Source organism: Phalacrocorax carbo, chromosome 22, assembly GCF_963921805.1.
Source record: "Phalacrocorax carbo chromosome 22, bPhaCar2.1, whole genome shotgun sequence".
NCBI lineage: Eukaryota > Metazoa > Chordata > Aves > Suliformes > Phalacrocoracidae > Phalacrocorax > Phalacrocorax carbo.
This window is the reverse complement of record NC_087534.1, coordinates 8,497,176-8,513,884: the sequence shown is the minus strand read 5'-3', so window position 1 is coordinate 8,513,884 and position 16,709 is coordinate 8,497,176. Positions and strand designations below refer to the sequence as shown.

Genomic DNA, 16,709 nt, shown 5'->3' with positions numbered 1-16,709 from the left:
AACTAATTCTTAAGATGTGTTGTGACTGATGTGAGAAGTGTTTCTACTGAACATGTAGCCACAAATTGCCTACAGTTAGTTGGGTTCGATTTGTCAGCATTAGAAAATTCTGTGTGAGTGATGATTAAATTCTTTCAGTGCAAGTTGCCCTAGACTGGTTTTCCTGCTAGGGACATTAAGTGCTGGAATCTGTTTCCAGTTGCTTTCCTTCTGCACTAGACTCTAGACTTCTTTCCATGTGTAATGTCTCTTCCCCACCCCCCTTCACTCCTCAGATTTCCAGAAGTAAAAGTGGTGGTAGGACCTTCATCACTCTGACTATTGTGCTGTGTGTAGGGGTTTGGTGGATGAACTTCAGCTGGAGACCTGTTCAGTCTGGGTCAGCCTTCACAGCATCAAAACTGTCAGGATCAGAAATCCCTGGATCTTAGAGTAAATGCTCTGGATATGGATTAGTTTCTAAGGAAATAATGTACCTATATCCAGTAGAAGGATGTTTTCATCTTAATAAAGGAAATTATTCATGATCCAGTTTGGTCTGGGTTGCAAGCATTGTACACCAGTCTCTGTTGTGTATATGGTGCTCTTTCTCTTAAGTTCCCTGAGACTTCTTGCCTCTCGGACCACCAGGAAACCTGCATTGTCATATGACCCCACCTCACCCTTTTGGTAGATGAGAGTCCTTTCTGAGCTTCTGCCATTGCACTGCTTCTTACGTAGCTTAATCCCAGAATCACATAATGTTGGGGCTGGAAGGACCCTCTGGAGACCATCCCATCCCACCCCCTGCGTGAGCAGGCACACCCAGAGCAGGGGGCACAGGACCGCATCCAGGCGGGGTGTGAATGTCTCCAGGGAAGGGACCCCACAGCCTCTCTGGGCAGCCTGTGCCCCTGCTCTGGCACCCGCACAGGGAAGGGGTTTGTCCTCATGTTCAGGGGGAGCTTCCCGTGTTCCAGCTTGTGCCCGTGGCCCCTCGGCCTGGCGTTGGGCACCACTGAAAAGAGCCCGGCCCCATCCCCCTGACACCCGCCCTTCAGATATTGGTAAGCATCGATGAGATCCCCCCTCAGCCTTCTCTTCTCCAGGCTGAACAAGCCCAGGTCTCTCAGCCTTTCCTCACAAGGGAGATGCTCCAGCCCCTGATCACCTCCGTAGCTCTCCGCTGGCCTCTCTTAAGGATGTTCCATCCCCATGTTGCTCTCCTCAGACTAGGGAGTGATGGCTTTAATAATTCTCAGAGAAGTTAATTGACTGGCTCATCTTACTAGTGTTAACACTAAACATAAAATTTTTTACTCTCGGCATTTTGTTATTCATTTTGAAAACTATTTAGTCTTCATTCTGGATCCTTAAATGGCACTAAATGCTTTGATACAAAATCATACTTTGTCTTGTATACAAGTTCTGTAATTTTATTTATATGTACACATGTACATGAAGAAACATAGAAGTTGCAGAAGAGTTACAACTGCAGAGTAGGCTTTTTGAGTTAAGCCATTTCAGTTAACTTCCAGTACTTTGAAATTGGGGAGTTTTGCTGTAGGATGAGAGAAGTGAAAGGATGTTGTACTGTTAAAATCCCAATGCAAGCATGCCAAACCAGAAATGACTTAGAAGAATGGTGTGAAATTATTAGAATACAGTCAACTATTAGGACAGATATTGTAAAATTACATTGGTTTAAGCGTTAGCAAAGGCTATTAATGACTTTTTTTTTTTACATTTTGTAGGATTCACATGATGCTTTACTGGAATTTGGGAATAACAACCTCCAAATATTGGTGGATGTCACAAGGGAAGGAGTATGGAAAAATCCAGTTCTTCTTAAAATTCTATCCCAGCAGCCAGTAGAAATGGAGGAAGGTAAGAATGTGGTTTTATAGATTATATGTGGTTATTAAGAAATTACTTGGTGCAGTTTTGGTGGGGAACCAGTCAGAAGAGGGTTGTATTGTAAATTGTATTGTGCAGTAGGATTCGTATGTTGCTAAACAATATTTATGATGAACTGTCTCACTGGCACTCTGAATAATGTGTCCTTGCTAATGGATCTCTGCTTCAGCTGTACTATCCATTGCTTTGAATATTTTGAAACTCTGTTTTTTAAAAGGAATTATTTCTTTTTCCATCATAAAAATACAGAAATTTTGCCCCCCAGGGTGGTTTTGGTTTTTAACTCTGTCCTTTTAAATGTTTTCCTGAATGCTTCACAGGGAGGAACTTTGTATGCCCATGCCTTTGTGAGGCATAAAAGATGCATGTGGAGGGATAACGTGAGTGTGGAGGTTTACTTTTATTAAGCTCTGGGCTGGAAGCTTGTTGTGTTTAGACTATGGAAATAAGATCTTGTATCAGAAAATCTTGAGAGGTGAGGAAAAGGAGTTTTTAGTGTCACTGTATATACTTTTTGAATGTCTTCTCTTAAACTCTGTTCTTTTGCTCACTGAATTTTTTTTTCTATCAGTGGCACTAATAGGGACTTGTAGGTATTTGCTTCAACTGTTCCATTAACAGTACACGAGACTGCAGTTTCCCTCAGTGGTAATAGAAAGTTAAAAACAATATAGCAGGGGAAAAAGAGCTTAAAATATTATCTTAAAAATAAAATCCCTTTTTGTGCTCCTTTAAAGTAAAACTTTCTTCCATAGCAGAATCCTTCTTTCTGGGTTTGGGTAGCCTCTCCTTGAGTTGTGTTAAGTTAGTACTTCTTAATGTGTTTCTTATTTATTTATTAAAGTTAGTGAGAGGATATGTTGCTTCCCTGTGCTAGAAAGCATTGAAAAGAAGCAGCCATGGTGGACTGCGTTCTTTGCTAGCCTTCACTTCAGGTATTTGGTAGTATGGCAGAAACATTTGAACTCCAAACAGCATTTAATCCCATCTCCAACGTGTCTTGAGAGCTGCGTTGCATACTAACGTCCTGTCTCGGAGCCTTTCATTTATAGTATTGTTAAGCCATCCAGGTGCATGATTGTGGCTCTTAGCTCAACTACTCAGAAGGAGTTGCATTTCAAAATTGGTCCATATTACTGAAAACCTTCAGTTATTGAAGAATCCATTACTTGGAGAGTGCTATACCAGCGAGGGCTAACAGTGAGCTTTACAAACTCCCTTTACCTGTGGCAAGCCAAGAGCTGTTCTGGAGGACTGCTGTGAATTCCAGTAGGAGCAATTTCCTCATATGTATCTGTGTGGACTCCCTTATAGATTAATTTGCTTCTTACGCAAGTGACTGGTTTTATCAATGGCTCTATTACTAAATGCAGCTACACTTCTTCATTCATGTGCTGGAGGACCTTGACATAGTGCAGACTACCTCTTAACTTCAGCAGTAGTAGATAGAACTAGTTTGTTCAGTCCTTCAGCTTTTAATTTGGGTGGAAGTTTCTGCTGGCAGACCGATTGACTGACACATCTCTGACCATGCTGAATTGATTTCTTCATGTTCTTTATTTAGTACATATTTGTCTGTTTAGCTAGATCTGAATACATGCCCAGAAGAGTTGACTGCACTGGTGTTTCTTCCATTTGATGGAAGCAGAGGCAACAGGACATTCATTGGAGCTCTTCTGGAAATTTTGTAACTGCAAAAGTGCATTCTCACATAGTCTGGAGGAGTCACAGGCATGCTTAAACAGTCTGAATGTGACTTCAGAGTCCCTTGTTAGACCAGTCTGTGAAAGGATGGTTTCTCAAGTAAATCATAAGGTAAAGAGGTAGACATTTTAAATAAAGGGCAGTTCTAAGAAGCCAAATATTGGCCTAAAATGCTGCTTCTTACCAAGTGTCTTGCTCTTGTGGCAGTCTGGGAAACCTTGGTCTGGTTTGGATTTTGCTTGCTTTGAGAGTATTGAAGAGCAGATAAACTGAGAAAAGTGATCCTTGTGGCCTGCTGGCATGCAACATAACTGCTTAGACATATCTAAAAGACCTTTCTACAAGCTTTCCAAGCTATCTGAATGTGTCATCAATCAACATGTTTTAGATACTGGTTGAGTGCTTTCAGTTGACAATTCAGGGAACAGTAGGTCATAGCAGAGCTTCTGTGGTATCTGCCAACATGTAGAAAGACAAGAGCACCACGTGAGAGTGCTCTCCTGTTCCTGCTGTTCTAGTTTGCAGGAAATACTGTGAAAGTGGTAAATCGAAGTAGTAGCATTACTAGTAATGGAAATAGGAAAATAGCGAGAGGGGGAATGGGGATATTTAGTAGCTACAAATACTATACAAATATATATACACACACACTATATGAATACTATAATACGTTATACATATAATTTATACAATTATATATAAATACATAAGTAATGCTTCAGTAGTTAAATAATTCTGTGAGCTTACAGAGGATAGAGGGGTTTCTATTTGGTTGGTTTTGTTCTAATTAGTCTCTTGGGTGACTATAAGAGCATTTTGAAAAGGTATTGAAGACTTGCAGGAGATTGTAGGAGAGAATGTAAGGCTGGGAAAGACTACATAGGACACAGGATTCTGTCTCCTGTAATTGTTCCCAGCTATTCAATAACATTTCAAAGAAGTCAAAATAACGCGTATCGTGAGGCACTGTGAGTCACAACTCCAAAATGTTACAGGAAGAGAGAAGATTGAAGGCATATGTAAAGTTTACTCTTTTCTCAGAAGGCAAGGTGAACGTGCCAGATTTGTATACCCTACACTTTGGTGCAAGGCAAAACGAAAACGTAAAGAAATCCAGCTCTCTACGCCAACAAATTATGGCATGGAAAATTTTTTGACCCCTAAATTGTGGTGCTCATGTAACAGGTTTATCTTCTTGACATCATCAGACAAGTGTAATTCAATGACTACAGAAGTTATTGCTGAAATACCAACTGATCCATGAAGCTATATCATACCATGTGTTATAATTAGTAAAATCTTGTTGGTTGTGTTTTACTTATTTCTTTGTTCATTCTCTTCTTTCCACCAGGAAGCCAGATGCTGCTGTAATATCATTTGGTTTACAGAAAGTCTGTCTGGGTAGCTGGAATTACTCTTGGCCTTGTGTAGGACATGGTTGGGTCTGGAATTCAGCAACTATCTCTGGATCTCTACTGGATTAACTTAGTCCCTTTTTTACCCAAAGAATCACATCAAGTAAATGCTTGCAGATGTAATAGTAGATCATAAATCATTGATTACATACCAGATGTATTGGGTCTGCGTGGCAAGGTTTTGGTAGTGGGGAGCTACAGGGCTGGCTTCTGTGAGAAGCTGCTAGAAGCTTCCCCCAGGTCCAATGGAGCCAATGCCAGCCAGCTCCAAGACAGACCCACCACTGGCCAAGCCCAAGCCCATCAGCAGCGGTGGTAGTGCCGCTGGGGTAACATAGTTAAGAAGGGGGAAAAAAACCACAACCCTCTGCAGCAGCAGCCAGAGAGAGGAGTGAGACTGGAGAGAAAGAGCCCTGCAGACAGCAAGGTCAGTGAAAGAGGAGGAGGATGTGCTCAAGGCGCTGGAGCAGAGATTCCCCTGCAGCCTGTGCTGAAGACCGTGGTGAGGCAGGCTGTGCCCCTGCAGCCCGTGGAGGTTAGCGGTAGAGCGGGTATCCCCCTGCAGCCCGTGGAGGTTATGGTGGAGCAGGTATCCCCATGCAGCCCCTGGAGGTTAGCAGTGGGGCAGGTATCCCCATGCAGCCCCTGGAGGTTAGCAGTGGGGCAGGTATCCCCCTGCAGCCCCTGGAGGTTATGGTGGAGCAGGTATCCCCATGCAGCCCCTGGAGGTTAGCAGTGGGGCAGGTATCCCCCTGCAGCCCCTGGAGGTTATGGTGGAGCAGGTATCCCCATGCAGCCCCTGGAGGTTAGCAGTGGAGCAGCTATCCCCCTGCAGCCCCTGGAGGTTAGCGGTGGAGCAGCTATCCACCTGTAGCCCCTGGAGGTTAGCAGTGGAGCAGCTATCCCCCTGCAGCCCCTGGAGGTTAGCGGTGGAGCAGATATCCCCCTGCAGCCCCTGGAGGTTAGCGGTGGAGCAGCTATCCCCCTGCAGCCCCTGGAGGTTAGCGGTGGAGCAGCTATCCCCCTGCAGCCCCTGGAGGTTATGGTGGAGCAGCTATCCACTGCAGCCCTGGGAGACCCCACGCTGGAGCAGGTGGATGTGCCCAAAGGAGGCTGTGACCCTGTGGGCAGCCCATGCTGGAGCAGGCTCCTGGCAGGAGTTGTGGCCCTGTGCAGAGAGGAGCCTGTGCTGGAGCAGGTTTGCTGGCAGGAGCTGTGACCCCGTGGGGACCTGCGCTGGAGCAGCCTATTCCGGAAGGACTGCACCCCGTGGGGGACCCGCGCTGGAGCAGTTTGTGAAGAACTGCAGCCCGTGGGAAGGAATCATGTTGGAGAAGTTTGTAGAGAGCTGTCTCCTGTGGGAGGGAGCCCACACTGGAGCAGGGGAGGAGTGTGAGGCGTCTGTCCCCTGCAGAGGAAGGAGCAGCAGAAAAAACATGTGATGAACCAGCCACAAACCCCGTTCTCCTCCCCTGTGCTGTGCTGGGGGAGGAGAGGTAGAGAAAATTAGGAGTGAAGTTAAGCCCGGGGGAAGGTGGGGTTTTTTAAGATTTGGTTTTATTTCCTATTATCCTATTCTGATTTGATTGGTAATAAATTAAACTAATTTCCCCAAGTCAGGTCTGTTTTGCCTGTGACAGTAATTGGTGAGCCCCTGTCCTTATCTCAACCCATGAGCCTTCGTTACATTTTCTCTCTCCTGCCCAGCTGAGGGCGGCAGTGATAGAGCGGCTTTGGTGGGCACCTGGTGTCCAGCCAGGTTCAACCCACCGCACCAGCTTTGTCTTCCTTCTTTTGCTTGTGTCACTTCTTCGATATGTGTGATGTTCTCTTTTGACTACCAGGCTCCATTTGATAGAAGTAGCAGGAATCAAAATGAACTTTCTGCAGGTGACAGCAGGGATGCCAGTTCTGCTGCAGGCATATTGAGTAAGGGCTGCAGGAAGAGCTCTAGCACAATGGTTTTTCAGCTCTTTTAGTCAAACTGCCGTTTTATCCTTCAGTGCAACTGTTCCACAGAGTGTCTTCTGAAGTGTTGTAAATGGAAGCTATTTCAGTCATCTAAAACTTAGTTTCTTTGATAAGCTTGTATTTAATGTGTTTTGGCTTTTTGTGGTATGTGTCTGAAAAGCATTTCTAGTTTTTGCTGTTGTGGTCCACCGGTTGGCCAGATGTGAGAGCAGCTCAGTGTGCCTAGCTGGAGCTTTGCTTTGTGAACTGGTAGTTCTGGTCAATGATCATGAGATGCTTACTTGAATCGAAGATACTGGAAATGTGACATGTTCTTATCTCTCTTGATTAGAGTTCTTAATTTTTAGAATTTTTTTTAATGCACTGACCCTGGAAAGGAACAGACATCAACTGTAAATATGCCTTACCAAATTTGTTCCAGCAAGTTTCTTAGCAGCTTAGGTTCTGCCTGCTGCTTCTATGGCTGTTAATAAATTAAACTGCCCGGTGTCTAGGGTGGTTGTTGCTGGTTTGTACTGTCAGCTGGCTCAAGATGATTGTTTTGGGCATGAATATTTGATTGGTGAAAGGACCACAGTAAAAAACATTGCTGCTTATGCCTTTTACAGGACCGAAGGATATGAGCATCCCAAAGTGAACATTATAGATGCTGTTCTGACATTCTTCTATGCCTAAGGAAGCTAGTTTTAATACTCTTAATTTCAAGATATATTTTTTTTTGCTTAATAAATAGTATTCAGGAAGAACAAAGATGTTAGGGTGAGCTTGTTGCTGTGTGCAGCAGATGAATACCAACATCTTGGTATGTCTCTAATGACATGAGCTGATTTTTAGGAAAGCTGGGAGAACTCTCGACCTCACTGCTATTGTAAAATATGGACATCAGTGTCGTTTGTCCATACTCAACGTGCTTTCCTGCACTTTAGCACATTGTGTCCTCTTCCAGAGGTACTTATAGTGGAAATGCTCACCCAAGATGCTATTTCTTTTGAATGTTTCTCATAGTGACTGCAGAGTCTTTTCATGCCTTAGTGCCATCCATGCTTTATAAAGGCTGTATTCACAGTCTTGTATAACTTAAATTCATCTTATGCTGCAAGTGTTTTGGGTAAGAGGGGACTATCTTAGCCTTACATTTTGGTCCTCAAATAAGAGAGCACTTCAGGTATGTGCTGAGTTTGAAACTGCACTGACCCTTTACTACTCTGAAGGGTTGCAGAGTGTCTTTGCATTGATTTTTTTTGTTGTTTTCTTTTTATAGCAAGCTGGTTTGGTCTTGAGATGCTTGGTAGAACACTGGGACAGAACAGACGACAGCAGGAGATCTAGGAAGAGAAAGAATCAGAAAATATGTTCATGGACATGTTTGGAAACAGATTCAGGACTGAGTACAAACTTAGGTTATCTAAGGGGAAAACAGCTCTTCTGAGGAATAGGCAGCAAAATGAGTTTTTGTTCCCTTTTCCGGGAGAATGAGGCTGTTGCCAGCAGGTTGCTGGGAAAGAATAGACACTTCAGAGGAAAACTAAGTGCTAAGATAGAAATAAATCACTGGTCAGATACCTGACTTTTGCTCCTGCCTTCATCGCTTACATCTGCATGCCACAGGACCTCAATTTGACATTTGCCTCCTTTGCAGGGTTCAGTACACACTCACTTAGGTGTGGAGGAGTCGATCAAGGGGCACAGACCTTCCACCCTTGGGGGAGGAGGGGGTGCACATGCTTACTGGATGCTCCCAAAGATTGCATCTTGTCCATACCAGCAGTGAGGCCATCTCCTGTATTTCATTAGCAAGGTTCTCTCATCCATGCTTAAAGATAACAGTGTGGCTGTTAACCTGAAAACACTGAATTTGTCTGGCTGACTGCAGGTACTCTTAAAACACTTCCTATGTTGTGACTAGCTGGCTCTGACATGTCAGTAAAAACTTAATTTGGGCAATTGCGAAGTGTGTTTCTAGTTGTGTAATGAACAGGAGGAATCTAAGTTATTCTTCGAGCAGATAAATAAAGTATCTTATTTTTTCCTAGTATTTCTTTTAGTCTTCTCATGGACCTGAAAAAAATATTAATTATTCTCTGAGCCAAGAGCTGCAGAGCCACTTCGAGTGCTTGTGGGCACTAAAAACTGTTACTGACATGCCCATGAATAGTGTGCTTCACCTGGATTGATGACTTTGTTCTGATATTGAGGAAGTAAGCCTTCTTGGAGTTCTTCCTTAACAGTGATCTCTCGGCCACCTTGTTGTGGTAGCAGTCTCTTACATCAAACAGGATGAATATTGAAGCACTGTTAGTCTTCCTTGCTAAATTTTCAAGCACAGTGTCATATACAGATGCAATTTTTAAGAGAGGAGATTTGTTTCCTAGCAACTGGAGATCTTGCAGACTATCTCTTGGTCAGTCAGCTTTTTTACCTTCTCTGTTGAAGTTACTTTAATGGGAAGTGTCAGCGTCAGCTATGTCAAGAGTTTACTGCTCAGAGGCTTTTCCTGTGAAAAATGGAAACCAGCACCATAGACTTGAGTCTTAAAATGACCTCTAATGGGCCACTAAGGAAACTTCTGCAGAATACTAGTAAGCCTCACTCAAGCATGTAGTATGTACTTGGCCCCTGAAATGATTTTTTTTGTTTCGGTACACATTGTGAGCCTTCTTCCAACTAGCATAGTGTCTGTTAGAACATATTCTTATTCTGTTTGGACAATAATTTAAGTGCAGAGAGCATGGGAATTCTCTTGTTTTGTATTCTGTACAATCCTCTCTTTCAGAAATGTATATACTATTGGTTTCTTAGCTACCCACCTCATATAGTAATAATAAGATACTAAGACAGTGAAAATATTTTTATGCAGTGTCTCTTCCAATAACTTGTTATTCTGAAGCAAACTTTTTTTGGCTAATCCAGAGTCTGTTGCAGGCTTTACAGGTAGCTGGTTGACTACAGCTGCTGCAGAACACTGGTTCTAATATGTGTTTGATCAGAATGTCTCAGGCATTTCCATAATCTCTTCTACATATCATCGAAGTTTGTTCCTTGGTTTTTGTGTATTATTGCATGCAGTATAAGAATGTATTGACTCCTCTTTCTTAATTTTCAAGGGTCTTTTGAAATATGTACAAATCTGGGGACTAGTAGCAAGCCTTTCTGTTGTAGATGTTTATGTTAAGCTGGAAATAGCACCATAGCTGTCTTGAAGCATACTATTTTGTCAGCTACGGCAAAGTACACGTATTTTAGCAAAGCTTTTAATGTTCGTACAGTATCTGTCTGGATAAAATGTCCAGCATACAGGTAGACAAGTCCTATTACATTGGGTGAGTCATTAGCCGATGGGTTGGGCTCAAAGAGTTACAGTAAATGAGGTTACATCAGGCTGGCGGCCCGTCACCAGTGGGGTTCCCCAGGGCTCAATTTTAGGGCCAGTGTTCTTTAATGTTTATTATAAATGATCTGGGTGCAGGAATTGATGTACATTACACTATGTCAGGAGGAACTGTGGACTCCCTCGAGGGTAGAGAGGCCTTACAGAAAGATCTGGACAGACTGGAGAGCTGGGCAATTGCCAACCGTATGAATATTAACAAGAATAAGTGCCAGATTCTCCACCTGGAAAGGGGATAGTCGTGGTTAAACGTACAGACTGGGGGACAGGAGACTGGAGAGCAGCCCTGTGGAAAGAGGTAGGGGGTTTCAGTTGATGGCAAGTTGACTGAGTCAACAGTGTGCCGTGGCAGCCAAAGGGGCCAACCATGTCCTGGGGTGCATCAAGCACAGCTTCGCTAGCTGGTCGAGGGAGGGGATTGTCCCGCGCTGCACTGCCCTGGTGGGGCCTCTCCTGAAGTGCTGTGGGCAGTGTTGGGCGCCTCAATGTATGAAGGACATCAGGCTATCAGAGTGTCTCCATAGGAAGGTGACCAAGATGGTGAAGGCTCTCTAGGGCAGGACTTAGGAGGAGCAGCTGAGGTCACTTGGTTCATTCTGCCTGGAGAAGAGCAGGCTGAGGGGTGCCCTCATCGCAGTCTACGCCTTCCTCGAGAGAGGGGTGCTGATATCCTCTCTGGTGACCAGCGATAGGGTGTGAGGAAATGGAATGAAGCTGCATCAGAGGAAGTTCAGGTTGGGCATTAGGAAAAGGTTCTTCATTGAGAGGGTGATTGGTCCTGGAACAGGCTCCCCAGGGCATGAAGCCTGCCAGAGTTCAGGGAGCATCTGGACGATGCACTTAGTCATATGTTTAGTTTTAGGTACGAGGAGCAGGGCGTTGGACTCAACGATCCTATGGGTCCCTTCCAACTTGAGGTATTCTGTGATTCAGTGAAGAATAACTGGGAAGAAAATCAAACTACGTCTGTGAGGTTTTTGATCATATTAAGTAAATTTTGCTAACTACTTACAAAAATAATCTGAAGTTATATTTTTACCAAGGCATTAGTTCATCAAGTCTCATAATGATTAGTTGTATTTGGTTGATCTAGAGCATAAGCCTAGCATGTCTTAAACACAGTTCTTCCAAAGTACCAGAAAGATAACATTTTCACCTTTAACTTCGTTTTATATATTTTGGCATTATGTGGGGGTTTAACAACCTGGGTGGAAAAATCTCCAGTTCAAAAGCATGTAATGCTTTGTTTGAAAAGTTTTTGGTTCCTTGGAATATGAAGCTATAATTAAAAGTTGAAGACTTTGAATCTCAGCTAAACTACTGGTATCTTGTTCAAAACACTGTATGGTCTGATCAGTGTCCTTTAGCCACTGCTGTGGCACATTTCCTTATTGTGCTAATGGATGCTATCCTGGGGGGGAGGGGTGTGGAGTCTGTTTCCTATAGTCAGCATTCTCTTGCTACACAGTTGGTCTGAAGAATTTGTCTGGGAGAAAATATTCCATTTATTGCTGTCACTTTTTATCACACCTAGAGTTTCCTAAGAAGGCTGACCATACTTATACAAGTTTGTAATAAAATGAAGTGTGAATGCAGTGAGACAATTTCAGTTAAGTGTCAGCTGTAAATTGGTGTATTCTCAAAGGCTTTTTTCTTTTCCTAGCTAATAAATTGATTACACGAGAAGGGCCTTCCTTTCTGCAGATGCGAATAAAACATTTGATGAAGTCAAACTGCATCCCACAAGCTACTTTCTTGTCAAAATTGTGCGCAGATTCTCCAGAAATTGCAAATGTTTCATCTTTTCGCCAAGCCTACATCGCATGTGTGTGTTCTATGCTGCCTAATGAAGACTCCATTAAGGAGGTTAGTAATTCATAGTCCCTTTTTAATGTATATTTATCAAATATTTTAGAATTTATTTCTGCGATGCTAAGAACTGAAGCTGAAGAGTGAAAGTGTTGCAGTGGAGTTCCAAAAGAGAAATGATCTATTGCAGACTGCAGTAGGGAAGAACATTTGTATTAACTGCTGGTGTAGATAAGTAAGCACTATATGCTTGCATTAGAGGTTAGATGTGTTTGAAAGCTTAAAATAAAGCTCATAACTTCACTTCCCCTTGTAAGCAAAATATAATAGGAAAACTGTCTTTTCTGACTCAAATACTAGCATTAGAGCAGTTACTTCTCTTCTAGTGGTTCTGACCTAGGAAAGAAAAGTTTACAACAACGGCGGGGGAGGGGAAACCAACCAACCAAAAATCCCTTTAGAGTTGTTGCTCCTGAACTCTACTCTTTTTTTTAGCAGTCTTCCTCTCACAGTAACAGTAATGATTTGCGTTTACGCATTGCAGTCGTTACAGCAGTCAAGCAACTCTTGCCTCTGTTGCCTCTTGATCTCACACGTTATTTTATCAATCTCACTGTTTGGGCTAGAATTGTATAAGTTTAGTGAAGTTTTAAATGTGATACTTCAAGATTTTTGAGTAAATCTCTGTGAAACTGGGGGAAGCATCACATATTAAAAAAAAGCAGCTCTGATGTCTGTACTTTCTGAGTGAGTGGCAGGCTTGTTTGGAGTGTTCGTGTTGTACATGTAAACTATTTTAAAAGTATTCCTTTAAAAATACTTCTTTCAAAAAAAATAAATATTTGGATAGGTGTACTACCAGACAGGCTCTTCAGTCTGAGCCAGATTCCCCTCAGTTTTCTGTACTGTAGGAGCAATGAATGCATTCAACAGTGCACTGCAGACACAATCTGCATACTGGAGGCATTGGGGATATATGGGTAACTTGCAACATGCTCTTTGATTGGATTGACTACTAATGATGAATGGCATAGAATTACATTAAATTGTGTTCAGTTTTTAGTTCCATTTAAGAGTTGCGAAGTGTAGCTGTATCTATTTTACTTAGATACTCAGAAAGGTCTTTACTTGCCAGTCAAGTATAAAAGCTAGAACACGGATTGATTAATTGAATCAAATTATGGTAATCGCTTAATTAAACCTTTTTTGGGAAAATGAAGCCACTAGGCATCAAAGCAGTATCTCAAAACAGTGTCGTTTGTTGACTTAACTGGACTTGTAGCCAACACTATAAAGTGTAAAGTCAGTGGTGTTACAATGCCAGAAAGTTGATGTAAATAATTGGCAATATGAGAATTTGCATGTAATGTTTCTTTGCATGCTTGGTCACAGGTACTGTGTAGTTGGCACTCTTTACGGAATTGCTGAAATCTGAGACTTCTAAAACACTTTTATTTCTACCATTATTTTCAGAAGGCAAGAATTGTGTTGTATCTTCATGTTACCTATCGTCTTTCCCAGGTAGAAAGTTATCAGGTCTAATGACAAGTGGGGAAAAGAGATGTAAGCAAGATGAAAGATGAAGAGCTGAAAGAATGGCAGCTGTTGGAGAATGAGAGGTGTCAACGACTGAAAAGCCAGTGAGGGAAAGAGGAAATTAACTATAATATGAGAAACAAGGATTAAGTGAGATTTGAAGTTTAGAGTGGGATGGGGTAGATGGAGCAACAGGGCTTAGCTAAGAAAAAAAGGGTGAATATGAGTGAAGATAGCTTGGGGAGGATTGGAGAGAAAGCATTTGTCTTGGAAGACTAGGCAATGTATGGTCATTCCTTTCCAGGAACTGGAAGTGATTGGAATGGCTAGGTCAGACGTGGAAGTTAAATTGCTGAGCTCCTAAAAGTTAAGGCTGGTAAACAACTTCTGTCTACATCTGTAGGCAGTGACACTGTGTGTGTATGCGTACGTACGAATACGTACATACATATATATGTGTGTATATATGGTTATAACTCGTGTGTGTGTGTGTATATATACACTATATATCAAGTTGTCCCTTGCATATCTGGTACCTTGAATCGACCCTAAGGCACACATGTAACAAATATGGCTGTGATTATTTGTTCAGAAGAACTTCAGGCTGCTCTGAAAAACATAGAAAGTAACAGAACTAGGAATTACTGTCTGGCTCATGGATTCCAATGTTTGGCTTGAATTTGCCAATTTATCAAACCAATTAAAAAGCTAATTAAAGAGGTTGGCCTACACAGTAGAAAACAAGTAGTTAATGATACTCTTCACTATTGCAAAAGCATGAACCCCCAAATGTTCCATCATCTAAGATGGCTTTCTCTGCAAGGCAAGTGCCAGACACATGTAGCAATATAACAGGGTTTTCAGATGAAACAACCAGTTCAAATTAAAGACAGATTGATTGTTTTAGTCGTAACTGGTCATCTCCGTAGAATGTCAGTGTGATTGTTTGCTAGGTTGCATTTAAGCTCCATATAGCCAGCCATCTCTTATCAAAGTTGATTGAGGGTTTTTTTTCCCTTTAGTGTGGACTTTCTTTGGGAAAGACCACTCAAAAATCTGAGAGTAAAGCACTTGAGGAAATCTGAATTTAAAGAAATGCCCATTATCCCATTCATAAAAAATTCAACCCAGAAGCTTAAGAACAGTGATCTTTTGGAGAACCTCTCCAGACACTGGCTACAGAACAAGAAATTGTTCTTGGACTGTATGCTTAAAAGAGCAAGAGGGAAAGACAATGAAGCTTGTTAAAATACTAGGCAAGTATAGTTGCTTATCACGAGTTTGCTTGCAAAAATATTCTTAGTTACTGTGTTGTTTCCATTGTCAAGTTAAACCTAATGTTCTCTTCCCTCTGTAATTTCCAGTTTGATTGAGAGATTACTAGAACTTAACATAAGTATTCCTTGCCCTGCGCACTGTCTATGCTTAATGAAATACTTTTGATATAAAGTATGTTCTTTTATTAAATTTTGAGGCAGCAGCTCCCAAATTCTTGCAGCTGTAGCAGCATTATTTAATATAAGTAAGGTAATGTGCTGCAAAAGAGTAGCTGGCATTTACAGACTCAAGAGAATGTTGTCCCAATTCAGCTAGGGGGATTTTACAGTTTCTGAGCTGAAACTAAATTGCTTTGAGTTGGTTCATGGTGTATCTCTAGTTCCTGAAAGGAGGGTAAGTCTCCCTAGATAAGCAGGTTGGTTACCCCTTTTTAAGAAGTATTAACGTGATGTCTTACTAAAAAACTTGTAGAAGGCTTAGGTTAGTAGTAGGAAACTTTTTTGATGACACAAGAAGTGAAATATCTTTGTAATGTTAAACCTTTTTCTTCAAACTAAAATGACATGGAAGACAAAGACAAGATAAATCTTACACGGTTGTATGTTTCATGGAATAACTTTGAGGAGTAAACTGGTATCCCTCCTGTTAACAGGACGTGGGGAGGATGTCGGCATTTTTCAACAATTCTAATTTAAAATATCCTAGTACTGTTCACTGTGTAGTCTCTGAACTTTCTCAGGTGTTGGTCTTGTTGCGTTTCTAACAGAATAACAGAAGCACTGGTCAGTACTCCAGGTTCAATAAAGGCACTTTCATTTAGTGAGTGTCTGGTTTGTCACTTAAGTGACTGACTGGATAATGTTGGATGGTTTCAAGCTGTGCATTTGGACTTTTTGTCTTACATGTTATTAAAGAAACCAAACCACAACCTCCCAACAAAACCCCACAAAACCAAACCAAACGCAAAAAAACCACCACCCCACCACCTAAAAAAAAAAAAACAGACCCAAGGTCTGAAATGAGATGGATCATTGACAAAGTTTGAAATAAACAGGAATTTAAAATAAATTACCTTTTTTGCTTACTCAGGAGTTAATGTCCTGAATATGATTGAGCTTGGCCCAAAAGAATCCAGTTACTGTGTGAGAAGGAGCAAGTCCAGTGAGCTGTGTGACTGCAGCTGCTCCAGGCACCACAGACACGCCTGTTGCTAGCGCTGGTGTTCCTGCTGCTCCAGCACACCACAGAAGTTCCAGGTCTTGTTACAGTGTGCGTCTCAGTGATGGCTATTAAAGATGTGGGTTATATCATTCTGTAGCCTAAGAAACACCAGTAAGTAGGTTTTAAGTTAGTAGTTTTTAAAACAGTGGTAGTGTTGTTCAGTGACTGTTCCTTTAATGGAACTCGGAAGCTGAGCATGGTCTCTGTCAAGTGTTGCCTGGCCAAGTAGATCATAGATAGGCTGCCATGTCGTCTTCAGATTTGTAGAGGAAGCGTATCCCATATTTACATGCACTGACAACTCTTGGTTTTCTAAAAACCAAGACCTGGATGATGAGGCTTGTATCAAACCACTGCAGGCAGCCTCACGTTAGTTAAGAATGTTTGCTGCAGTACTGAGGAGATGGCAGTGTGTAATTGTGGAAATTATCAAAGACAAAAGTTTAGGTCACTTGGCTTTGTTTTCCTAATTGGCTTTATACAATATGCTG

The 16,709-nt window shown here is 42.0% G+C and overlaps 1 protein-coding gene across 3 annotated transcripts in view; it reads left to right on the top strand.

Annotated features, from left to right (window-relative positions):
- RLF (RLF zinc finger) overlaps window positions 1-16,709 on the top strand; it is a 56,166-nt gene that overhangs the window by 22,313 nt on the left and 17,144 nt on the right. For all 3 annotated transcript variants that reach the window (XM_064471439.1, XM_064471440.1, XM_064471441.1), the window contains 2 exons: window positions 1,734-1,866; window positions 12,038-12,240. In XM_064471439.1, coding sequence (XP_064327509.1) covers window positions 1,734-1,866; window positions 12,038-12,240 — 336 coding nt within the window. The remainder of the gene's footprint in view (window positions 1-1,733; window positions 1,867-12,037; window positions 12,241-16,709) is intronic.